Source organism: Pinus tabuliformis, chromosome 4_2 (genome assembly GCF_031772625.1).
Source record: "Pinus tabuliformis cultivar Carrire ecotype Pingquan chromosome 4_2, CPIR1, whole genome shotgun sequence".
NCBI lineage: Eukaryota > Viridiplantae > Streptophyta > Pinopsida > Pinales > Pinaceae > Pinus > Pinus tabuliformis.
Window position 1 is genome coordinate 1087736356 of NC_142304.1, and position 24136 is coordinate 1087760491.

General features: G+C 38.4%; 1 protein-coding gene across 1 annotated transcript; it reads right to left on the minus strand.

Annotated features, from left to right (window-relative positions):
• Positions 1–20416: 20416 nt before the first annotated feature.
• Positions 20417–23855, minus strand: LOC149173421 (uncharacterized). The gene is made up of 3 exons (XM_089426694.1): positions 23688–23855; positions 20834–21130; positions 20417–20548 (listed from the first exon to the last, which is right to left on the minus strand). Exons 1-3 carry the CDS (start codon positions 23853–23855, stop codon positions 20417–20419), a joined length of 597 nt encoding a protein of 198 aa, XP_089282820.1.
• Between the last annotated feature and the right edge of the window lie 281 nt (positions 23856–24136).

Consider the following 24136-nt stretch of genomic DNA (forward strand, 5'->3'; position numbering starts at 1 on the left):
ATTATAAGTGACTCACTTTTTATAATGGGTGAGAACACTTTTACATAAAGTAACTTTAAAACATAAGTTACATGTGCTTTTTGAAAAAGTAACTCAACAAAAAGAAAAACTTGAACTCAAGACCTCTATTCTCATGAAGTAACTTTGAACCAAGTTAGCTACTTTAAAAGGTTAGTAATTTTTGGAAAAGAGGAAGGGGTGGAAAAAGTAAGCACTTACCCCAAAGCTTCAGTGACTAAAAAAAAAAAATCTTTTTCCTTGCAAAACAAAAAACCACACAACCCAAAATGAACATACTTAAAAAAAAAAAAAACCAAACCTTATGGCTTGAGGTTAGCTTTCGTGAGAAACAAAATATTTTCCTCAATGTTTCTGGTTTTCCGAGATCACAATAAGGCACGAAAGAAAAGAGCATGCGCATGAGAAAAATCCTTCCTTTTTGTTTCTGATTTTCCCAAATCGCACAGAGTCGGAGGGCAAGGAGTATACACAAAAATGAAAGGTATAGATTTGGTAATAAAAAAACAGAGAGCTAGATAAATCGAAATAAACTGAGGGATGAAAAACTAAAACTGCAAATAAAGACTATATACCTCCAGATCTTAAAAATTACGTAGCTAGGGCTACCAGAAACTTTTTCGCATGAAACGAAAGGGGTTCCTCACTGGAACAAATGGTCCTAACACAATAGAGCAGTCCTCTTGACCCGAAAAAAGTTAGAAACAATAGATCTAGGAAACGACAATCACATGCACTTGTACTGGCTTCAGATTTGGATCACCAATGGTTGCGGCCCTCAAATAGCTCTGATACCATGTAGGAATTTACAAGGTAAGTTTCTCAAATATAAAACTAAAGGACACCACTCACAAATAGATCACAACTCAATACGCTAGTATTCTTGATGTGGTTAAAGCCCTCAAAGAGGGAAATAGTACATGCCTTGAGCCAACACGGCCAATTCAACAAATTTATTAATAAAAGAAAGAAAATTCACATAAACTTCTCTCATGAACGGTCACCCTACAAACGACCCTCCATGTTCTTTAAATAGAGATCATGGACCAATCAGGTGTTAAGCCACGGATCAAGTGTCGGTAATACCGAGGAAAGAATGAACCGTCAGATCACTTCATGTCTAGAACATATTGTGGCTGTTGGATTGTAAGTTATAAAAGTACATAGTAAAGAAATACACTTTACCTAACTCTACACTAGACCAAGTTATACTTAACTATTTCCTATGCGTCAGAATATCTTAACACTTTAAATGTCTGCTAATGCCTGTTTTCTGAAAATTGTGGCCACGCGGGGGGCCACGTGCCCGGGGATAAGGCCAATAGCCCACCCCTGCCGGCCGGGCCATCCCGCTATTCTCTCTGTCAGTGGTCGTGTGTGGTGGTGTAACCATGGGCCAACCCCTATGGGCTGGCCCTACCCCCAAAACAGTGCGCCAATGATACTTAAATATAACTCGCACCCCATAGTAGTTAAGCAACAATGTGCATGGTGTATTGGCAAATGACTTTGGTGTCGTGTTGGGAAGCCACGGGTTCGACCCTCGCTGCCTCCACCTAAACTATGAACAATAATTTTGGTGGCCTCACGAGCTGCCAAGTGAAAGCCTCCAGCTACGCCACATGTCAGCCTGTGGTTGGCCACCATTCCAACCAATAAAAAAATGCAGAATTTCGACTAATATTAAAATGCCATTGGTCACATTGTGATTTGATAGAGAAAACTCGTTGAATAAGTCAAACTGCCACATACACCTTCCTAGTCATCACCATGTGAGTAGTACGGACTACTAACTGGGTTGTCATTTTTTTAAATTCACCTGTTTGGGAAAGTGAATAGAACTTGTTTCGGGGAGCATATGAAGTCCGTTTCATGCGAAATGAATTGTGCCAGATTTAGAATGACGAGCACTACATGGTCGTCCAGGTTACACACCAATCCAACAACTTTTAATTTTGAGCTATTTTTTTAGCACTTGATCATTCCTCCCCACTGGAAGCCTTTTCAACCCCAAGAGATCACTTTTAGTTGTCCAACAGGTGAGGGTATAGTTCCTACACCTTTCCAATCTCGATCCATTTCACCTTTGAAGGATTTGTTCCCTTGAGCCCCACTCGAAGATAATCCACATTCCTTTGTTTTGAAGACCTTGTTCTTCTATAAAAAATGGTGTCTTATTGTATTTCATCAAGGTATTCAGGAGAAAAATCCTCAATGGAAGGAATTTGGACATTTTCTCCTTGATTTTCAATAAAAGGAGGCTCATACAACCTTAAGTTCTCACAATTAACAACATCATAACTTTTCATAGATGAAGGCAAATCCAACCTCAAGGCATTGTTACCAATCTTTTCCAAAATTATGAATGGACCATATCTAATTGGTTTTAGCTTTTTACCTTCTCCTTCGAGCCTCTCTTTACTAATGTGAATCCAAACTTCATCATCGACTTGGAACTTGCGAATCTACACGATTCTTATCATGCCTGGCTTTGTACTTGCCTTGGCTCTTTTCAAGTTGTTCTTGAACTCTTTGGTGTACCAATTGGATTTGTTCAATGAACCTTCTTTCTTTTTCTATGTCACTATGACCATCAATAGCAACATATTTTCCAAAAATAAAATCCAAAGGAGACTTAGGAAAGCATCCCAAGCATGCCTCAAATGGCGATGTTTGAGTTGAAGAGTGCTTGGCCCAGTTGTAAGCATGCTAAATATAGTACAAATGTTCATCCCACAACTTAGGATGCTTGCTGCAATACCCACGAAGAAGATGTATCACTGTCCTATTCACCACCTCTGTTTGACCATGTGTTTGCAGATGAAATGATGTACTCTTTTTCAATTTGGTGTCTATGAATCCCCACAAGCTTGACTAAAAATTCCCAACAAAGTGAGAATCTCGATCACTAACAATGGATGTGGGAAATCCAAAATGCACCCATACATTCTGAAAGAATAACTGAGCAGTTTGTTCAGCTGTAATTTGATTTTTACATGGCATCAAAATACACATTTTGCTGAACCTATCCACAACTACATACAAATAATCATGACTTCTTTTTGACAATGGAAGACCTCTTATAAAATCCATAGAAACACTCTCCCACGGTTGTGAAGGAACCGTAAGTGGTGTGTACAATCCTAACTTCCAATTGCTAGGCTTACTGACTGCACATAATAAACATCCTTTAATAAAACATGACACACTTTCAAGCATACGAGGCCAATACCAATACCTCTGTAGATGTGCCACCATCTTACTTATACCAAAATGACCAGCAATAAGAGAAGTATGTGTCTTTCTTATGATGTTGACTCTTTCTCCCTGTGTAATACAAAGCTTGCCAATATCGTACAACAAGTTATCATGCAAATGATAATCCAATTCCTCTACTTGGTTACCTTGACTCAAGCTTGCATAAACATCCTAAAAGTCATTGTCTAATGCATATTGCTCAATATAACTTTCATGCAAAACAAAATTATGCTTGAGTAAAGTAGCTGCACTAATAATAGGCCTAGAAATCATTTCAACAACTTTATTGTAGAAAAATTTCTTATACCTTATTACCAAGTGGAATTGTTGAAGAAAAACCATCCATTGATAGTGCCTTGATTGCTGCAACTTTGATTGAGATTGCAAGTATTGCAATGGTTGATGATCAGTGCGAATGATTGTTTCCTTACCCATCAAGTAGTGTTTCCACTTTTTCACACTTTGCACCAATGCATACAATTCCTTGTCATATGTAGGATAATTAATCATTGCACCATTGAATGTTTCCGAATGAAAACATATAGGATTACCATGTTGCATGAGGACTGCACCCATGGCATAGTCACTAGCATCAGTCTGGATCTCAAATGTTTGCCTCAAGTCTGGAAGTGAAATTAGTGGAGATGAACTAATATTTTCCTTCAATGCATCAAAGGCTTTTTGCTATTTGTCTCCCCATTCAAAAACCTTTTTCACAATTGTCAATGCATGCAAAGGAGCTGCTATAGAAGAAGAGTTAGAAATGAATTTCCTCCAATATTGGGCTGCTCCCAAAAAACTTCTTACCTCAGTAACCATCTTGGGCCTTGGCCAATTCAAAATGACATCAACCTTGGAGGGATCTATTTTCAACTCACCTCCTCCAACAATATGACCCAAGTAAACTAAAAAAGTTTTTCCAAACTCACACTTTGACATCTTTAGATACAACTGTTCTTTCTTTAAGACATCAAGTACTTTTCTCACATGCATGACAAGTTCATCACGAGATTTACTAAAAATTAAGATTTCATCTAAGTAGACTATAACAAAATCATCAAGAAATGGCCTCAACACATCATTCATCACACACATGAAGGCAGTAGGAGCATTACATAAAGCAAAAGGCATAACTAGCCATTCAAACAAACCTTGTTTTGTTTTGAAACCTTACTTTTGTGCTAAAATTCCTTTTCAGAATATATTAAAGGTGCTTGAGGATTTATGAAATTTTTTGCAAGTTTAAACACGTGTCTTTGGGTGTTTTTATGTGCAAATGAACGTAAACAAATGAATGAAAAACAATATGTAAAAGACATAAACACCACCATAAACAATATCACAACAACACGTGATGGAGTTCACCTCTCCTAGGCTACGTCTCCTTGGTCCATCTTCCAATGGCTTGGCCCTCTCTATTATGCTCAAAAGTGTTAATACATCAGTTTACAATGCTTAGAAAGCTCTAAAACATGTTCCAATGGCTCCAGAATGCCCAAAAATGTCCGTGTAGCCTCTTTCTGCTCCTGATTTGGTTAAAAACTTAAGAAGTTATGGCCTTTCCCAATATTCTTCTAATCGAACCACAAATTCCCCAAAATCCGGCACAATCCTACAATTTCGCCCCATAACGCGATAATAGAGCAACAATTTCGCCAAAAACCGGGTGAAATTGTCGGACACTTTAAATGTCCGCTAACACCTGTTTTCTGAAAATTGTGGCCATGTTGGGGGCCATGTGCCCGGGATTAAGGCCAATGGCCCGCCCCCGCTGGCCGGGGGCCCCTGCTCCTCTCTCTGCCGATGGTCGCGTGCGGTGGTGTAACCATGGGCTAGCCCCCGTATGCTAGCCTTACCCCCCAAACATCACGCCAATGATATTTAAATATAACTCGCACCCCATAGTAGTTAAGAAACAATGTGTGTGGTGTATTGGTAAATGTATTTGGTGTTGTGTTGGGAGGTCGCGGGTTCGACCCTTGCTGTTTCCGCTCGGACTATGAACAATAATTTTGGTGGCCTCTCAGGCTACCACGTGGCAGTCTCCAGTTGGGCCACATGTCAGCTCATGGTTGGCCAACATTTTGACCAATAAAAAAACACAGAATTTTGACCAATAATAAAATGGCACTTGTCACATTGTGATTCTCCGGAGGAAACACATTTACTAAGTCAAATTTCCACATACACCTGCCCAGTCAGCATCACGTCAACAGTATAGACTGCTGACTGGGCTTTCATTTTTTTTTTTTGAAATTTGTCTGTTTGGGAAAGTGAACAAAACTCATTTCTGGGAGCATACAGAGTCTGTTTCATGCAAAATGAGTTGTGTCAGATTCATGATGATGAGAACTACACAGTCATCTAGGTTCCACAACAATTTGACAACTTTGAATTTTGAGCTATTTTTTTAGCACCTTATCAGGACGTTAAATGGAAATTTAAAAGTGAAGTGATGCTTCTAAGTGAAAACAATAAAGATAAGAAACTATAACTACACTATCATACAATATGTATAACTAAAGAAATTATGTATATGTGGAAGTGAAAGATAACTTAAACAACCAGAAATTTATATTTCAAGATATTTTGTTGATTTAGAGAAAATTGTAAATGAAATATTTAATTCAATTAAATAGTTAATTGAATAAACACCTAAAATTCATTCCCATATAAAATTTTGAATCATTATGGTTATAAATGAAGGAAATAATAAGATAATAGTGAATTATTAAATCATTCAATCATAAAAATAATAACAGTTAAATGATTCCATCACAAATTTGAGAAAACATATTCAATAGTAGTACCAAATCCACTATGCTCTATTGAAACATGAGATAAAAAATGGTTTAACGACTTATATTAGAAAATAATAAATTGCAATAGTGTAACTGGGCCTTTCCTTCAAAAATTTAGAACCCTTTGCACTAAGATCAAGAGTTGTTACACCGAAGATGTTCCCTCTATGGAGTTGGTTGGGAAAACACTGTTCATTCTAGCTAATCCCAACTTCCCATTTTCGTACTCCTTTGTCTAGTAAAAAAGTGACACGAGGAAAATTTAAATGGGACACTTTTGGTCCGCTTGCCTTAAGTTCGATGATTGATGAAGGTTTATGAGCTTAGGTTCTTCGTCATCACGCTAGTCACCAGAGTGGATGGGACATCGATATGAACCTGTGCAATGTTTTCCCTTGCCCAATCTTCCAAAGCGGATCTGGTAGAAAAAAAGTGGCAACTTTGGCCTAAACGGGATTATTTGTTTTAGTTATTTTAGAATGGAAACAACTTTCTGCCTATCTCTACGCGTTCGAGCTGATGGATTTCATGAATTTGTTTCTCTCCCTGTTATAGACATATTTGGGCACAGCAAGCCCAATCATATATGTCCATAAACCAAGGGCTTCTAAGTCCCTAAAAGTGTTGTTTCATACCCTAAAGGAGCAAGGTCAGCTGATTACATCATCTCCAAAAAGTTCTCCATGAAAAATTACTTATAACTGGTCAAAGCAGGACCATACAGACTGCCCAGTGCTAAGGGTGCTATGCATCTCACCTGCCACATGCAAAAAGTGCGATGCATACTGGAAATCCCTTCTATAGGGTGCGATGAGCGAGAGCAGACAAATGGCACAAGAAGTTTGCTAGGTGGAGACCCTGAGAATCTTCTAGAAGCTGCTCATTTGACACTTGCCTCTTTGAATTCGCCCAAAGATGAGTAAGAGATCATGAAATCTCCAAGTGGAACCAAGGACTATCAGAGAGATGACACTAATCAAAATCCCAGAAGCTAACTCACCCCCCTGCAAACATCTATATATGGATCCCTCATCCCAGAGATCCAAAGGCTGGAATTTTGTAATTTGCAAGGAAGTGCTGTTGGTTTCTCTTTGAAGACATTGTTGGGTGATCGTATGAGGTGAAAAGGGCTTTCATGCTGGGAGGATGGTGCTGGGTCAAACCAAGTGGTTGTAATCCTCTCTTCTATTACTTCTATCAATAAAGCTATTTGAGTTTTCCTCCATATTCTTGTGTATCTCTGAATATTGTGTTGATATATGCATTTGTATGGTCAATATATATCTGATCCTATATTGTTTACAGTGATAGATCTCTATGCTTTGATGGTATTATGCTGCTTTGAATCTACATGTGCTCTTTGAAGCGGGACAAGTAAGGAAGGAGTGGCGAGATTCTGTCAAAGGGGAAAGGAAACAAGCAAGGAGCCAGGCAAAAGACTGAGGTTGGTACTCTTTGCTTCTTTCTCATCTATCTCTCGTAAAGGAAAACACAAGTGACTTTAGTTTGTTTGTTTCTAAGATAGCTACCTGTCTTAGTAGGACTAGCAGCTCTGAATAGACACTATTTTTCTCGATAACAAAATGGCGACTCTGCTACGGAGCGAATAGTTTGATTGCTTGTCTCTATTTGTTTGCTTCATAAACTTCAGACGGAGCCTAAAGTTAAGCCAGCTAGCCTTCGAACTGCATTTGCTATGCAAGTGAAAAGTAGATCAACGCTACTTCAGTCAATCTCCGGGTTTGTTTATGAACTGGACAACTGACTTGCAAACATCCTAAGTGCCCTAGAGGTAGCTCAAGTAACCTCATTAGATCAGCCCCTATACTTTGTATTTAGACTATCATTAGCTCGGTCTAAATCCCTGAACTAAGCTACAAACTGTGACCAAAAACCAAGTTAAAGTCTCGTTCCTGGACCACCGTACTGTCTCCTTTTGGCAGACTGGATGCATCGCACCTCCCATGTGTAGTAGGTGGGATGCATCCCTGTTTCCCTATGTTACAGGTGCGATGATCAAGTAAGACTGTTTCTGCCTCTAGATTTTGGTTTTTTCTTCACTTTCTTCAGCTTTATTAAGGAGTTTTGCTGTCTGTGATCAGTAGACCACTGTGGAAACCCCCTTCCTTTGCATTATTCAGCCTCTATTGTACAATGAATTGTGAATGTTTTTATGTATTTTTTGCCATTTACAGTTCTCCTTTACAAAATAGTAACTTAATTGAACTGTCGTCTTTTGATTTGAAAGTGTCGCAAGTGTCATTTTCATTCAAAGAAAAGAATCCTTCTCTTTTTGATAGTTGATTACACTGTTACTCTTGTATTTGATCTGAATTAATAGTATTTCAAGTGTCGAAAGCATTTTTCAAGTTCAAAATCGCAAAGTGTCGTCTTGTCTTCCTTTCACTTTTTTGAAAATAAAATCGTTAGTATTGTTGCTTTGAAAGACAAAATAATTTAGATTTGTATTGAGCATTCTTTTTGTTCCAGTTTGCAGCTTAGTTCAGGGATTTAGGCTGAGCTAATGATAGTCAGTAAATACAAAGTATAGGGGCTGATCTAATGAGGTTACTTGAGCTACCTCTAGGGCACTTAGGATGTTTGCAAGTCAGTTGTTCAGTTCATAAACAAACCCGGAGATTGACTGAAGCAACATTGATCTACTTTGCACTTGCATAGCAAATGCAGTTTGAAGGCTAGATGGCTTAACTTCAGGCTCTGTCTGTAGTTTATGAATCAAACAAATAGAGACAAGCAGTCAAACTATTCGGTCCCCAGACCAGAATTTTCCGTTCCTCCTCCTCCTAAATCAAACTAAGATTCTCATGCCGGCCATGGCGTGATAGGTACGACCAGCATGAAATCCACAAAGGCTACATCTAAGAAAGCCCGTAAGGTTTCTGGTCAAAATGCAAATGAAGAACTTCTAGCCTCGGAGGTTAATGCCGTGTCGACTGACAAAGGCAAAGAACCAAAGCAACTAGGGGGCAAGAAGAAAGGGAAGAGCAAAAAGAAGAAACAGGACGATTCATCTCCTGAAAAATCTTCTGCAAACCCTTATGGGCAAAAGAAACCTAGTCAGCCATGCCTCATATGTGATGAGGACCATTGGACGAGAGATTTTCCATATAAAGCTGAAGTTAAGAAAATCTTTAAGAATTCAAGAACTTCAGCAGCATTGATTGACCCATTTCTGAACCCAGGAACCAATCTGGTTGCTAGCGACAATGCTTCACCGTCCCAAGTGCTTATGTTGTCCATGTCAAAACAGCAAAATGATGGTTTGATATCGGCAAGGAATAAAGATTACAGGAATCCACAACTATCGAACAATAAGGCTACTGATCAACCTAGTAGTTTGACAACAACTTCGACCGAAGTTGTGCCACCCATCATTCCTGAGCTAACAATAAAGCCGCCAAAGGGAGTAGTACACAAATCGACATTTAATCCTCGTGCTAGAGCAGCACAGAATTATAATATAGTAGAGGAGCTGGCCCAATCGCCATCCGCTATGTCAACACTTGAGGTATTGCAAAATTGCCCCTCCCAAAAGGAGGCTCTATTATCATCAATAGGTGAGATTGACCCAACAGATTCCAATCTCATGGCCATTAGTCATAAAGGATATGAGCCTCAGTTACCAGCTCAACTCGCTTTATTCATTCAAGTGAAATCCCTCAACAAAACTGTTCATCGAACAATTATTGATGAGGGGGCATCTACATGTATTATGTCGATGAGTTGCTGGAAAACTTTAGGCTCACCACCCTTGTCACTATCGTCAATGACGTTAAAAGCATTTGATGGACGAACATACACTCCGTACGGAATTTTAAGTAACTTACAAGTTGAATTGGGGGGTAAAACAGTAGAAATTGATGTTGAAGTTATCGATGGAAACCTCGACTACAACATCCTACTGGGAAGGCCCTAGATTTATGCTATGGCCACTATTGTGTCAACATACTTCAGAAAGATTGCATTTCCTTTTCAAGGAGGAATTACAATTGGCGACCAAAAAACCTTTCTCCCCAATAGTTCACAAGTTATGGGAAGCATACCAATGATCCATGGAAGCTATCATTCGCTTCAAAATATCGGAGTAGGCCTGCTAAAAGACCCTACATTGATGGGTACTTTTGCCCTACCGCCTCAGAGTAATCTAGCGGAAGTGGCCACGGTGGAAACCTGCAATATGATATCTTCTATATCTAAAAGATTTAGAAGATTCCCGAACATTTTGTCAGCATGGATCATTGCCATTTTAGAAATATTGTAGCAATCAATTTTCTTGGCCTGGGGGGCAAACCCAAATCAACGCTCATCGAGTGTTTGGATAGATAGGTCTAAGGAATATGGCACCTCTTCAGATCCTTGGTCGCATGTACATTCTACAAACGAAGGAATCATTCAGTCAATGATGATAGGAGAGGTACCATGGGAAGATTACCACCATCATTCCCATCTTCCGGATCACCACGAAGATTATTCTAGCAACCTTAATCATCCTTCAATTTTTGATTTTCTATCAAATACTATAAATACGGTGGACTATGAGGATAGTTCTTTTTACTGTGTTAACCTCATTAAAAATGAAACAACTCCCTTTCCAAATTGAGTCTTTGATTACGATCTCGTAAAATCCAACTCGAGTCTTTCAAAGATTTTGAAGGTAAACCTTCATTCCAACCACCATGTTGAATGCAATGAAGCTTGGGGGGCATGCACCTCGATTTGTGTCATTATGCTGGGGGCATGTGAACTTATAACAAGCATAGTTTCTCATTTCAAGCTTGTGTAAACATGAAACCGAATCTGAGCATATGTTGTCGCATGGTTCAAGCTCATTAAAAAATGAACCAGGCCATGAGCAGTTTTACGCGAAGTTCAAGCTCATTAAAAAATAAACCTAGCAATGAGCAGTTTTACGTGAAGTTCAAGCTCGTTAAAAAATAAACCTAGCAGTGAGTATATGCTCCACCAGAGTTTAAGCTCGATAAAAAATGAACCCACCTTCGGTAAATAACCATTGCAATCGCATTATTATCAACTTTGAGCCTTGGTCGTGTTCTTACCATCACCTCCACTCTTTTTTTAGCCAATCATACGCCTTCGTTTGATTGTTTACCCCTTTTGAGGAACAACTGCGACAAGTGATCCTATTAGCCACATTCTTTATGCTGCCATGATTGAAAAGTTCCAAACATTACCTGGAACCAGCTGCTATCCGAAAACATCACTCATTCCTCAAAAAATGAGTCTCCTTTAAGCTCTTTTCATCTGACTCGTAAAATATGAAAAGATTTATGAGCAATTGGCCTCTCTAGTTCGTTAAAGATTGGAAGTGCCATCCCTCCTCTAGATTTTAATCTTTTTGGACCCAAGGGATTATTACACAAAAAGATCGAGCGTTTGTCTTGTTTTGCTCATTAAAACTATCAAAAATTCATCCCTTTCGCATTGTTTTATACTTTTTCGGACTTAAGGGATTATATTATGAAAAAGGAATATTGGAGTTTCCTTTCCGTATCTTTTCAGACTCTCTAAAATTGAAAAGAACCGAGTTATCTTTGTCATTAAACTCGTTAAAACAATAGCGACAAACTTGTCCATTCAGACGAGAGCGAGTCTCACTATTGCTAGGCTCGTTAAAACATAGCGATGGGTTTGCCCGAAGGGCAAATTATAGAACAAGGATATGTTATCCTCCTCAAGCTTGACAAAAATAAAGAGGTACTGGTCAGAAATGACTGGGGAACATTGGGAAGAAAACTTGAAGAAACTTTATTGGTAGCAGGTCGCTCTTGAACATGACACTTTCACTCCATCACCATGATTGAGTCAGGTTGGGTTATTTCATTCACCGGTCATATCACCATTGGTCCACCGTACCATCCTCTTTTGGGGTTAACGCTACCAATCCATTTCAGTGTTGCCGATATGTTCAAGAGAATTCGCTCAGAGAATTCACCTACCTAGCGTGTGTCTCATCCGCTGCAATACCTTCACGCTTCATTCTTTCATGACCGCCACCCTGAACCTTGTATCATCAGATTGTTTTCACCTCCACAAAATCATTTGCTCCGTTCCATGTCGTAGATGTGGGATTCATTAATGCCCTCCTACGACGGGTCACTTCTTGTCAACATCAGCTCATTATCCAAGAAGTTGACCTAGGAACAACCCTTTCAGTACTTTGAAGCTTGCATGCCTCAATGGAAAGTTTCTCACTTCTGGCGACAGGTTTACATTAATGGCCTTCGACCGAAAGATTTTGCGTGGTGTTCGACATCGACTCATGTATTCACACCACGTGAATTGTATTGTAGTACCTTGAGGGTCATCATCATCATCGGTGATTCCTCTCGCGCCTGTTAACAGCTTACATCATTGGCTGGTAATTAGGCGATGTCTGTCCATGTTCGACATCAGAACATCTTTTCACATGGACCGACTTGTACTTTCGACTGAAGATTGAATGAGTTTTGAATACCCTGGATCTAGTTTCATCCATCCAGGCTGCGATATATTCAGGAAAATAAAGACATCAAATGTACATCATTGTTGCACAAATAATCATCCAAACCAAACGATGATGGCTCTAAAGCTGAGCATGAAAATGAATTTATAAAGCTCGGCATGGGAATGCTCGCCTCAACTAGATCATGAAAATATTATGAAGATAATGCATTGTATTGTATCTTATTACAGGTCACCTTCCAGTTCAAAAAACCTCGGATCCTCATTCTAAAGCATTTCACCCGACATCAAAAGATTTACGACCTCATGCTTTAGGGGGCAAATGTTATAGACATATTTGGGCATTGAAACCCCAATCATATATGTCCATAAACGAAGGGCTTCTAAGTCCCTAAAAGTGTTGTTTCATACCCTAAAGGAGCAAGGTCAGCTGATTACATCATCTCCCAGAAGTTCTCCATGAAAAATTACTCAGAACTGGTCAAAGCAGGACCATACAGATTGCCCAGTGCTAAGGATGCGATGCATCTCACCTGCCGCATGCAAAAAGTGCGATGCATACTGGAAATCCCTTCTGTAGGGTGCGATGAGCGAGAGCATACAAATGACACAAGCAGTTTGGTAGGTGGAGACCCTGAAAATCTTCTAGAAGCTGCTCATTTGACACTTGCCTCTTTGAATTCGCCCAAACATGAGTGAGAGATCATGAAATCTCCAAGTGGAACCAAGGACTATCAGAGAGATGACACTAATAAAAATCCCAGAAGCTGACTCACCCCCCTGCAAACATCTATATATGGATCCCTCATCCCAGAGATCTAAAGGCTGGAATTTTGTAATTTGCAAGGAAGTGTTGTTTGTTTCTCTTTGACGACATTTTTGGGTGATCTTGCTTTGTATGAGGTGAAGAGGGCTTTCATGCTGGGAGGATGGCACTGGGTCAGACCAAGTGGTTGTAATCCTCTCTTCTACTACTTCTATCAATAAAGCTATTTGAGTTTTCCTCCATATTCTTGTGTAACTCTAAATATTGTGTTGATATATGCATTGGTATGGTCAATATATATCTGATCCTATATTGTTTATAGTGATGGATATCTATGCTTTGATGGTATTATGCTGCTTTGACTCTATAGGTTCTCTTTGAAGTGGGACAAGTAAGGAAGGAGTGGCGAGATTCTGTCAAAGTGGAAAGGAAACAAGCAAGGAGCCAGGCGAAAGACTGAGGTTGGTACTATCTGCTTCTTTCTCATCTATCTCTCGTAAAGAAAAACACAAGTGACTTTAGTTTGTTTGTTTCTAAGATAGCTACCCATCTTAGTGGGACTAGTAGCTCTGAATAGACACTAGTTTTCCTGATAACACTCCCGAAGGCGTAGTGCCTTGCAAGGCATCTGATTCTTTGAGGATAGATTCAATTTTGATTTTATCAAGCTCTGGGTTGAAAAGTGAACAACTGTCAATGACTATGGCTTTTTATTTTTTTCCAAAATGGTAGGGAACTCGACTTGGATGCCGTCTAACATGAGCACAATGGAGCTCGGATACGACATCCACATAGTTGTGGGCATTGTCATTCTCATTTCTATCATTAAGTTGTTCTCCTATGCATATAAATACGTGTAGGGCTGAACAAATGTAAGTCAAACAACTGAAAACCATGTTCCAGAGTGACGACATTTCCTGTGAACATTCTACATTACATGTGTTTACTGCTCATCTCCACTTCATTCCTTTGATTAGGAGGAGTTATATACTTCATTTCTCTGATACAGGGCAATCCATAGAGTCAATAGAATTTTGTGTACCCAACTCTCATGAGAAACTAGACCCCCCTAAGATCGGGGGATTACTTGTACCCCATTCCAACTAGAGGTAGATTTTGTTGGATAGTTATTATGGGGGAAAAAATTCATCGCCTCTTCCACGTGACTGTATAAAGTGTAACCATCTTCAAAATATGTCAAACTAGATGGCAACTCCTCTACTTCTAATCTAGTGCATCTAGGCTTATTTAGCATTCTAAGTCGGTCAAGACCATAAAGCCCTACTATATTCTTCAAGGCAGGATAATCCCTCAAATCCAAAGTTGTTAGCATTGTTGGAAATGCTCCAATCTCTTACAGATTATTACAACGTCGAATCACAAGATGTTGAAGGTTGATACTTTTGTGGAGTACAGTTCTAACTATTTTATCTGACACATGATTGTCATTGGAAGACTCCAATCCATGAACCCTTTTAAATGGCAAGTTCCTTAAAGGACATGAGTGTGCCCTTAAAAATTTTAGATTCTTCATGTTCAAGAAAATAGGTGGTAAGTAGTGTATCCCACATTTTGATATGATCAGCTCAGTCAAATCATTCAACAACCCCACTAAATTGGAGAAACACTGCAATTTCTTGCATCCTTAGGGCCATAATTCCTTCAAAATCGTTAGAAATCAGCAGCACTTTCAGCAAAGGGTCTTCTAATCTCAAAACTTCCAAATTGCTTAGGCATACAACATCCATCGACATGTTTTCCTCCTTTAAGTTTGTATCCAACAAATTTAACCTTTCTAACGACTATTGCCGCCCAACTTGGGGAGGAAACAATTGCATTAGAAGACAACTTGAAAATTATAAGCAGACCCAAAAACAAAAATGAACTCAACAACAAGAGAAACATTTTAAGGTGTAGGAATTAAAGAATGTAAAATTTGAAAAAAAAAGCGCAAGAGAATCAAAGAAAATAACTTTATACCTGTAAGCATATCACCATTCAATGTCATTGGAATATACCTTAAGAAAGTAAAAATAACACATCATTGCAATTCTTTACAAATCTTTCAATAGAAACTATCCAGAGCCAAAAAGTGAAAATTTTCAAGAGCAGAAAATGTTTAGATATCTAGTCACCTTGAATAAATATCAAAGGATGGATTGAAAAACATGAAGTATAAGACATTTGTATCTTCCTATTCAAGAACCTCTCCCAAGATCTGACAATGGTGAACCAGTCCAATATCTACAATAGCTATGTTTCCTTGCTTGTCAAGAAATATACTTATTGTATTTAAATCTTTATGCACAATCTTATGGTCAATCAAGAAGAAAACCCCTTTAGCTATATCAATGGCCATGCAAAGCACATATCTTAGTGGAAGCTTCTTGCTCCTTGGGATCAGTTCATGAAGAGAACCCCTTTCCATGAATTTTGTAATAATGTACATTCCATGTGTGTCATCTAGACAAATTCCATTGAAGGGGAGAATGTTTCTATGCCCACAAGTCATGATCTCCAATATATCTCTTCTGAATGCTACTTTTCTCACACCCTCTCAATTTTCTTAGAGAAACCTTTTTACCTTTGTATGTACCCTTGAATAGTGTTGAAGTTATTTTCTCCAAGAATTCTACCTCTTCAAGGTTGGCAAGCCATTTATCTAGCTCTTCTTTGCCAGAAAAAAATGTTTGTCATTAATCTAATTCAAATTGGACATAAGAAGTTAGATGAGGCATTTCAGGTACCTTTGAGGGGGTTGTTTCTCTAGGGATTCCTAGCTAAACTCAAATTCCTTTGAGGCTGAACCCTTTGTTGTTTACCCTCCCTATTTTCATGTGCTTCCATCATCAATTGTTGCAGTTGTTGAAGCCTAACCAAGAGAATCTTACCATTCACACCCACATAGCCCAAATGTGAGCTTCATTATTTTAGGTTTATTAACTGCTAATTTAAGGGTAGTTTCAATCTTTGTTTTGGAGAACTTATCTTGACTGAATTGAATGGTTATGATCCCCAATGTGAAGTTTTTTTCTCAAAGAGTTGTATTTCCTTGAAGGAGGTGCCAACATTTAAGTGCACAGTTCACAGTATGCCAGGAAATAATGGAATTACAAGAAAATGTGATATTGAAGAGGCAAAGTTCATCATTAGAGAATGCAAAGTTAGACTTCGGGGATTCACATGCATCAATAGGTGGATCTTTAGTATTGGCCACTTCCTGTATTACAACTGCAGGATGGTCTTTTGTTACTTTCTCTATCAAACCAATGTGAACAAAACTTCCTTCATATGAAATTCAACTTGTGCATAGCTACCACATCCAAATCCATAAATATAAAATGATAGTAAGGAAAAAAAATTCAGATATTTAGATAAAAGCATAAAGCAAATGTAGATCGTAAAAATAAATCCCAAGACCTCTCCAAAAAGTTAAAACAATTATAAAAATTGCAGATTTGCCTAAAATCAATACCAAAGAGGGCATTTTAATTTTTAAGAGAGAAGGACCAAAGAGAGAATATACAAACAAAAAATTTAAGAGTTGGATATTAACTTTAAAATCATAAAACAATGTGCTTTAGAGGGCAAAGCACCAACAATAATTGAATATTTACATAGATACAAACACCAATTGAAAATCCACCAAACCCTAATCCCTATGCTCACTAACATTTTCTTTTAAATGAATTGAGGAACACACCCAAGGGGCTGAACCACATAGAGTGGATTTTATTTGGCTTAGGTACTGGGTCCAAGGGTTAACTACTCTCCCAAAATTACAGGTGACATGCGCTCGACCTCATCCCCTTGAAATTCATTCCATTTGGGTGAGGCAGAGAACAACAAGAATAGAACTTTGATGAATGGCTTAATACTTGGTCGACCTCAGTAGTAAACCAAGGACTCATTGGCAATCCCAAAGAACATTAAGGAAAAATGACTCTACATATTCATATTTTGAAACCACATCATTTCAAATCTTCATTTTTTGGTGAATCTCATCGAGATATTCAATTTGCATGGTACAAATCTCTAGGTATTCTTGTTTGCAATATGAATTTGTAATTTTCTTTGACGAGGGGTGCAACATTGCAATATAAACAAATGCACTACAAGTGTTGCTCTTGAAAAAAATTGGATATTTGGACAGAGAACAAGAATACCAATTGAAAAAGATCTAGAAAAGATGACACCAAATATTGAACATCTGCAACTATATAAATCGAAATTTGCAAAAACATCTCACCTCTTCATAGATATCATCTGGATGCTTTTACAATTTATGCCTATAGGGGAGGAAGGTGATTTATAGAGTGCTCCAATGGATCATGATAAGCAAAGTTGCAAGAATGTGGACTACAATTATTGAAATTTATAAGTTCCCAATCCACATCCTTGCCAACTTAAAATTAGGATTACAAAAATTCTGAGAAATCATAGAAGACCAGAGTACCCACTTGAAAGACATTGAATCAAAATGCTTTCTAAAATTGTTGATGAGCTTCTCTAGAAGCTAGCTCCCCGACTACAGTTGCGTCAAATTCTTGAGCACACTTCTACAAACCAACTTCCTGCATTTGTTTTTGGATCCATATATATCTATGGTGTCAAGATTCAAAGTGTTTTTCAGTGTGTTAATAGCCCCTGCAATAAAATAACATAGTAGAAGGTAAAATTATCAAATTGGAAGGCATTTGTGAGCTAGCCATTGGGAAGACAACATGTCAAGTGAGCTAGTGGGTGTAGGAGGTGATGGTTTACGGCTTGCAGCTATCCATCGTTTTGCTCTGGCTACGACATGAGGTATGGATCTCATCCATTGTTAAGGTCTGGGCTATCTGACGGTGAAGAGGGCTTCAGGCTTGTCCAACTACCCAATACACTGTTTCCCGCTGAAACACAACTCATTTGCAAACTTGGGTTGAGGGTTTTGACTGCTCTGCAACATTTCGACTCCTGGTTTCTTTGTTGGTTCTTCACCTCAGTCTCCATGCTCCATGGCTTCGTCTGTTCGTCCTTTGTGGGGAGGTAATCCCAAACTTTTACTCTTTTTTGTATCCGTTCTTTACTATGGGTCATTCTCTATATTTACTTGGGAGTTATTTCAGCGCATAGGGTTAATACATCCTCTTGTTGGCCAGGTTTGGCATCCAACCCTTTAGATGCTGCGAAGAGTGGCGATTTCCGTCATTGGAATGAAAAGGGTAAGTTCCTATCAGTGAAAATCTCTTTATGTTCTTTTTCCACACATTCTTCTAACCCTGGAAGGGATTTATGAAATGTAGTTGGATGGCCCCCGGTTGTAGTCTGCCGAACTTAGGTAAGGGGTGGCTCTGTCCATGAATTAATGGTTATGTTTTAAATATGATACAAGTTTTCGCATTCGTATAATAATGTTTACAAATGGGTTTTGTAGGTATACTGCTATACAGTCAGGATGCTTTTATGGTTAATCTTTTGGGTTTTCAGTGATTATGTGCACTCACAACATTACAAACTGATACAAGTTGGAAACCCATCATCACATATTCTTGTGTTTGACCCGTTGTAGTTTATGTTGCTCATTTGTTCTCGTGATACACCTAGCTTAAATTTACAGTGTGCATAAATATGTGAAGGACTATTTTAGAGATGTCACACTCTAGAATTTTGTAATGAACTGTAATTTAAGTTTTTCTAGGATGTTGGTTTTTGTAAATCAGTGGCTAAATTGATGGTATTAAATGTAATTACTCTTTTTTAAGTCCTTAAATCTTTTGAAGAGATAGAGAAGAAACCTCTCGGCCTTAATTTGGTTTTTTGAGAAGAAAACTATGCTACTTAAATTTTGAAGCTTGTTAAGTTATATAAATGGGTTTATTTTGGTGAAAGTTATAGTTTCTTTGCACATTAACATATATTTATGAAGGGTTTGCTCCCGATATATTGTTGCTGGAAGAATTGTTTAAAATCTCGTAATTTTGTTATGTTGTATATATTTAACTTGAAATTCTTTTAACTATTTTCAATTTGCTGTCATACCTCTGCTAAGGGGCTATTCCCTCTGGAAATTGTGTTTCTCCTTTCTTGCAATGGTGCAATTTTTACTATTACAGTAATTCCATGAAGTGGTGCTTGCCCTTGGTCAAAACAAGAATTTGCCTTAGGGTTTTATTATACTTTCTGTTGGGATGTAAGGATTTGATTTATTTATGCCAAACGACCTCTTTCACCTAACTCTAGCTTGCAGAGGGTAGATAAGCCGAAAAGGAAACGGAAAGGTTCTGACATGGTTCTGGATTTCGGTCAGTATTTTATGTATGCCATATTATATATATATATATATATATATATATGTTTTGATTTGTCCAGAGTCTAGTAAAAAGGGACTCATTGTCCATTTGTTATTTATACTTTTCCACATATATAACATTCTATGAAAATAAATGCTAATTGTTTGACATTACTGATTGCTAATGCATATTTATCACTAGATATTACTGTTTAATCCTATTCCTGGAAACAAATAACCTCTATAAAGTAATACCATCCTTTAGTTAAAGCCTAGGATACATATCTGTCTTAAACTTGTAAATGTATAAACCCATCTTCATCTTGAAAGTCTCTCCTCCCAGCCTCGAGCCTCGCAATTACTTCGAAGCTCTTCCCCTAGCACTTTCTCTATTTCACACCTGGATTATATCCAGTTAGAGTCGATGCCTTGGGCCTCAGGACTCCATGGTCCAGCCTCAAGTCCTGCACTCATTTGACTGTAAATGAGCAACTTCCCACTGGTCTTTCCCTCCCAGCTCTAGGATAGCCCTCTTTTTCCTTTCTTTTCCCCTCTGTTATATTTTATTAACATGTATAAATTCCTAATTAATCATAATTAGGTAACAACTTGTTATCTGGCTTTCCAACCTCAGTCAATATCACAATGTAAAATAAATGCAGTAAATCATAAAATAGAGTTTAATAACCACATTATATCTTTCCTTGAGCCTGGGGTGTTACATCTCCCCCCCATATGAGGAACACCGTCCCTGGTGTTCTTTTCAATTCAAGAAAACAATGGCGGATAAACTTCCTGCATAAATCCCTCCTCTTCCTAGGTGGCCTTATTCGGGCCAAAGTGCTTCCATTTCACTTTAACTTGGATGATGACTCGCTTCTGCAAGGTGGTTTCTCTTCGATCGAGAATACGAAGAGGTTCTGCCATACACTCTCCTTCCAGCTTGACCTGCAAATACATAATTCACAGTCATAATTTTCTCAAAAAAAAAAAAAAAACATATATTATCTAGCTTCTTACCTGAATATTCTCCCAATTTATTATGTGATGTGGGTTGTACACATATTTTTTTAACAACGAAACATGAAAAACATTGTGGACCCGAATGTGGCTTGGTAATGTGATCTTATAGGCTACTGGTCCAATTCGTTCCAAGACTTGAAAAGGTCCACAATACCGAGGTGCTAATTTAGCACAACCCCTCCATTGTAAGGAACTTTTGCGGGGCTTTACACTCAGATATATGTGATCTCCCGGTTGAAATTCTCTGTATGTCCTCTTTTTATCTGCATACATTTTCTTCCTATCCTCGACAACCCTTAGATTCTGTTGAACCTTCTTGACAACTTCCTCCATCTCTGCTAGCATGTCGGGACCCAATGCTAGCTTATTAACAGGGTTATTCCAGTCCACGGGCACTCTGCACTTTCTTCCATATAACACCTCAAAGGGGCTCATACCCAGTGATTCATGATGCCCATTATTGTATGCAAATTCCACGAGGTGGAGGTAATCCTCCCACTTATGTGGCTGTTGCATCACAAACATGCGTAACATGTCTTACGGCACTTGATTCACCCGTTCAGTTTTTCCATCCGTTTGGGGATGATAGGCTGTACTAAGTTGGATCTAGGTGCCCAATCCTAAAAAGAGGGTTTTCCAGAGTGTGGATGTAAATTTCACATCCTGGTCTAAAATTACCACCTTGGGTATTCCATGTAGGTGAAAAATTTCCTTCATAAATATGTCTGCGATTTCCACCATTTTGTAAGTGGACTTCACAAGTATGAAGTGTGCAGTTTTACTCAATTTGTCTAGTACAACCATCATCAAGTCATGTTGCTTCCTGGTATAGGGTATACCAATGATGAATTCCAATGATATGGCCTCCCATTTCCATTCCAAAATGGGTAGTGGTTGTAACAAACCAACGGGATGCTGATGTTCCGCCTTCACCAATTGACACTCCAAACATTTGGACAAGTATTCAGTAACATCCTTCCTTAATCTGGGCCAAAAATACCCTTTCTTGATGGCTATTAAAAGTTTATGGTAACTTGGGTGGCCCGCACATGGTTTCCGATGAAACTCATTCATTATTAGTTGTTTAACAGAGATTTGATTAGGAATATAAATTCCGTTTTTAAAGGTAAGGAGGTTATCAAGATTTAATTTGAAATCTGATTTTTCCCCTTTTAATGGAGCTTCCTTTGTCTGCTGCCAAAGAAAAGTGTATTCTAGATCTTTGACAGATGCCTCCTTTATAATTTCTAGAATGTTGGAGCGTGATTGGTTGATCTGAACTTCGTAAATACAATGTACCTTCCTACTTAATGCATCAACCACTCGTTTTTCTTTCCCCTTAAGGTGCTTCATCTCAAAATCAAACTCACTTAAAAATTCCATCCACTTGGCCTGTCAAGCATTTAAGCTAGACTGGTTGAAGAAGTTAGTAAGGTTGCTGTGATCTGTTAGCAGCAAAAATTTCTTCCCCAACAGGTAATGTCGCCACATTTTAAGTGCATGCACTACCGCTGTTAATTCAAGGTCATAAGCAGAATATCACTGTTCATATTCTTTCAATTTCCGTGATTCGTAAGCAATAACATTTCCTTCTTGTGTCAACACTCCACCAACACCCTCTTTACTTGCATTAGTGCAAACCACAAAAGACTTTTCTGGATCTGCTACCTTTAGCACGGGTGCAGTGGTAAGAAACTGTTTTAATCTTTCAAAAATTTGCTGACACTCAGCTGTCCATTGAAAGATGCATCCCTTTTTCTATAAGGAGGTCATAGGAAAGGAAATTTTTGAAAATCCTTCAATTAACTAATGGTAGTACCCGGCCAAACCCAGGAAGGATCTGATATCAACGACATTCTTTGGGGTGGTCCAATCCATAATGGTTTTGATCTTTTCTAGGTCCATTGCTATTCCTTCTGTTGATATAACGTGACCCAAGTATTGGATATGATCTTTGAAAAAGTATCACTTTCTAAATTTGGCATATAACTGGTTCTCCCATAAAGACTACAGAACAATTCTCAAATGTTCTTTGTGCTCTTCTTGATTTTTTGAGTATATCAAAATGTCGTCAATAAAAATTAATACAAAATTATCAAGATAGGGTTGGAAAATACTGTGCGTCAAACTCATAAAGGTAGCTGGAGCATTTGTGAGGCCAAATGGCAATGCTACGAACTCATAATGACCATAACGGGTTCAACATGCAGTTTTGTAGATGTCTTCCTCCTTTATCCGTATTTGAAGGTAACCAGATCTTAAATCGATTTTTGAAAATAATTTGGCTCCCTACACTTGATCGAATAAATCATCAATACGTGGCAAGGGATACTTATTTTTGGTGGTCAGCTTACTTAACTGACGATAATTGATACACAGTCTCAATGTTCCATCTTTCTTCCATACAAATAGTACGGGTGCTCCCCAAAGGGACACACTGGGGCGGATGTAATTTTTATCCAAAATCTCCTGAAGCTGCATCTTGAGTTCTATCAACTCAGGTATGCTCATGCAGTAAGGGGCCTTGGATACCAGGGTTGCACCCAGAATCAGTTCAATGGTGAAGTCAATATCTTGCTTGTGTGATAATCCAGGGATGGATTCAGGAAATACATCGGAAAATTCCTGAATGACAAGAATATTATACAAGGAGGTCATTTTATTCTTGGTGTTGGTGAATCCCACTTGAACATCATATATTTGACAATCCTTCCTTATACATTTTCCTAACTGACTAGTAGTGATAGGGCGCAACTTGGTATTGGTCTTGATTCCTTTAATTTCCTTTGTTTGTCCTGATTATGAAATAAAACTAATAGTTTTTTTGTTTGCAATCAACCAAGGACCAACATTTCTCCAACCAACCCATTCCGATTAAAATGTCGTATGAACCCAAAGGAAGAATGTTAAGGTTCATGTGAATGGGCTATCTCGAGATTACTATGGGACATTGTTCTGTTTTGGCAACTGCCTTTATTTTTTCCCCAGTGGCTAACTAAACTAACCATGGTTTTGGGAATTTACAGCTCTGCAGTTGACACTTTTCTACCACTTTGGGACTAACATAACTTAAGCTAGCACCAGGATCAAACAAAATCGAAACAGGTTGCTTAACGATCATACCTTCAAATTCAATCATGGTGGGTTGATATTCTGCTTGGTGATCATGCAGGGTAGCATTAATTCTGGGCATGCTCCTCGGCACTTCTCGGACAGTGGATGCTTCCTGCATGTTTTCAAGTTGTTCTATTCTTGCCTTATGCAAACAGTTTTTGTACTAGTGTGGTTCTCCACATCACCAACATTGCAGCGATGGTTTTGACTGTTGATCATTACTAAATTTATTAGTCCCTTCTAACTGTCTATGCTATGAATAAGTAGCCTTGGGTTGATTTCTTGCTGGGAATTTACTGAAAGGCTTTTGCTGTAGATTTATGCTGTTAGAAAATTTTGGATGTCTATTTGAAATTAGACTTCTTCCTTTCTTTTTCAACCCTCCTTTAGCTCCATTTT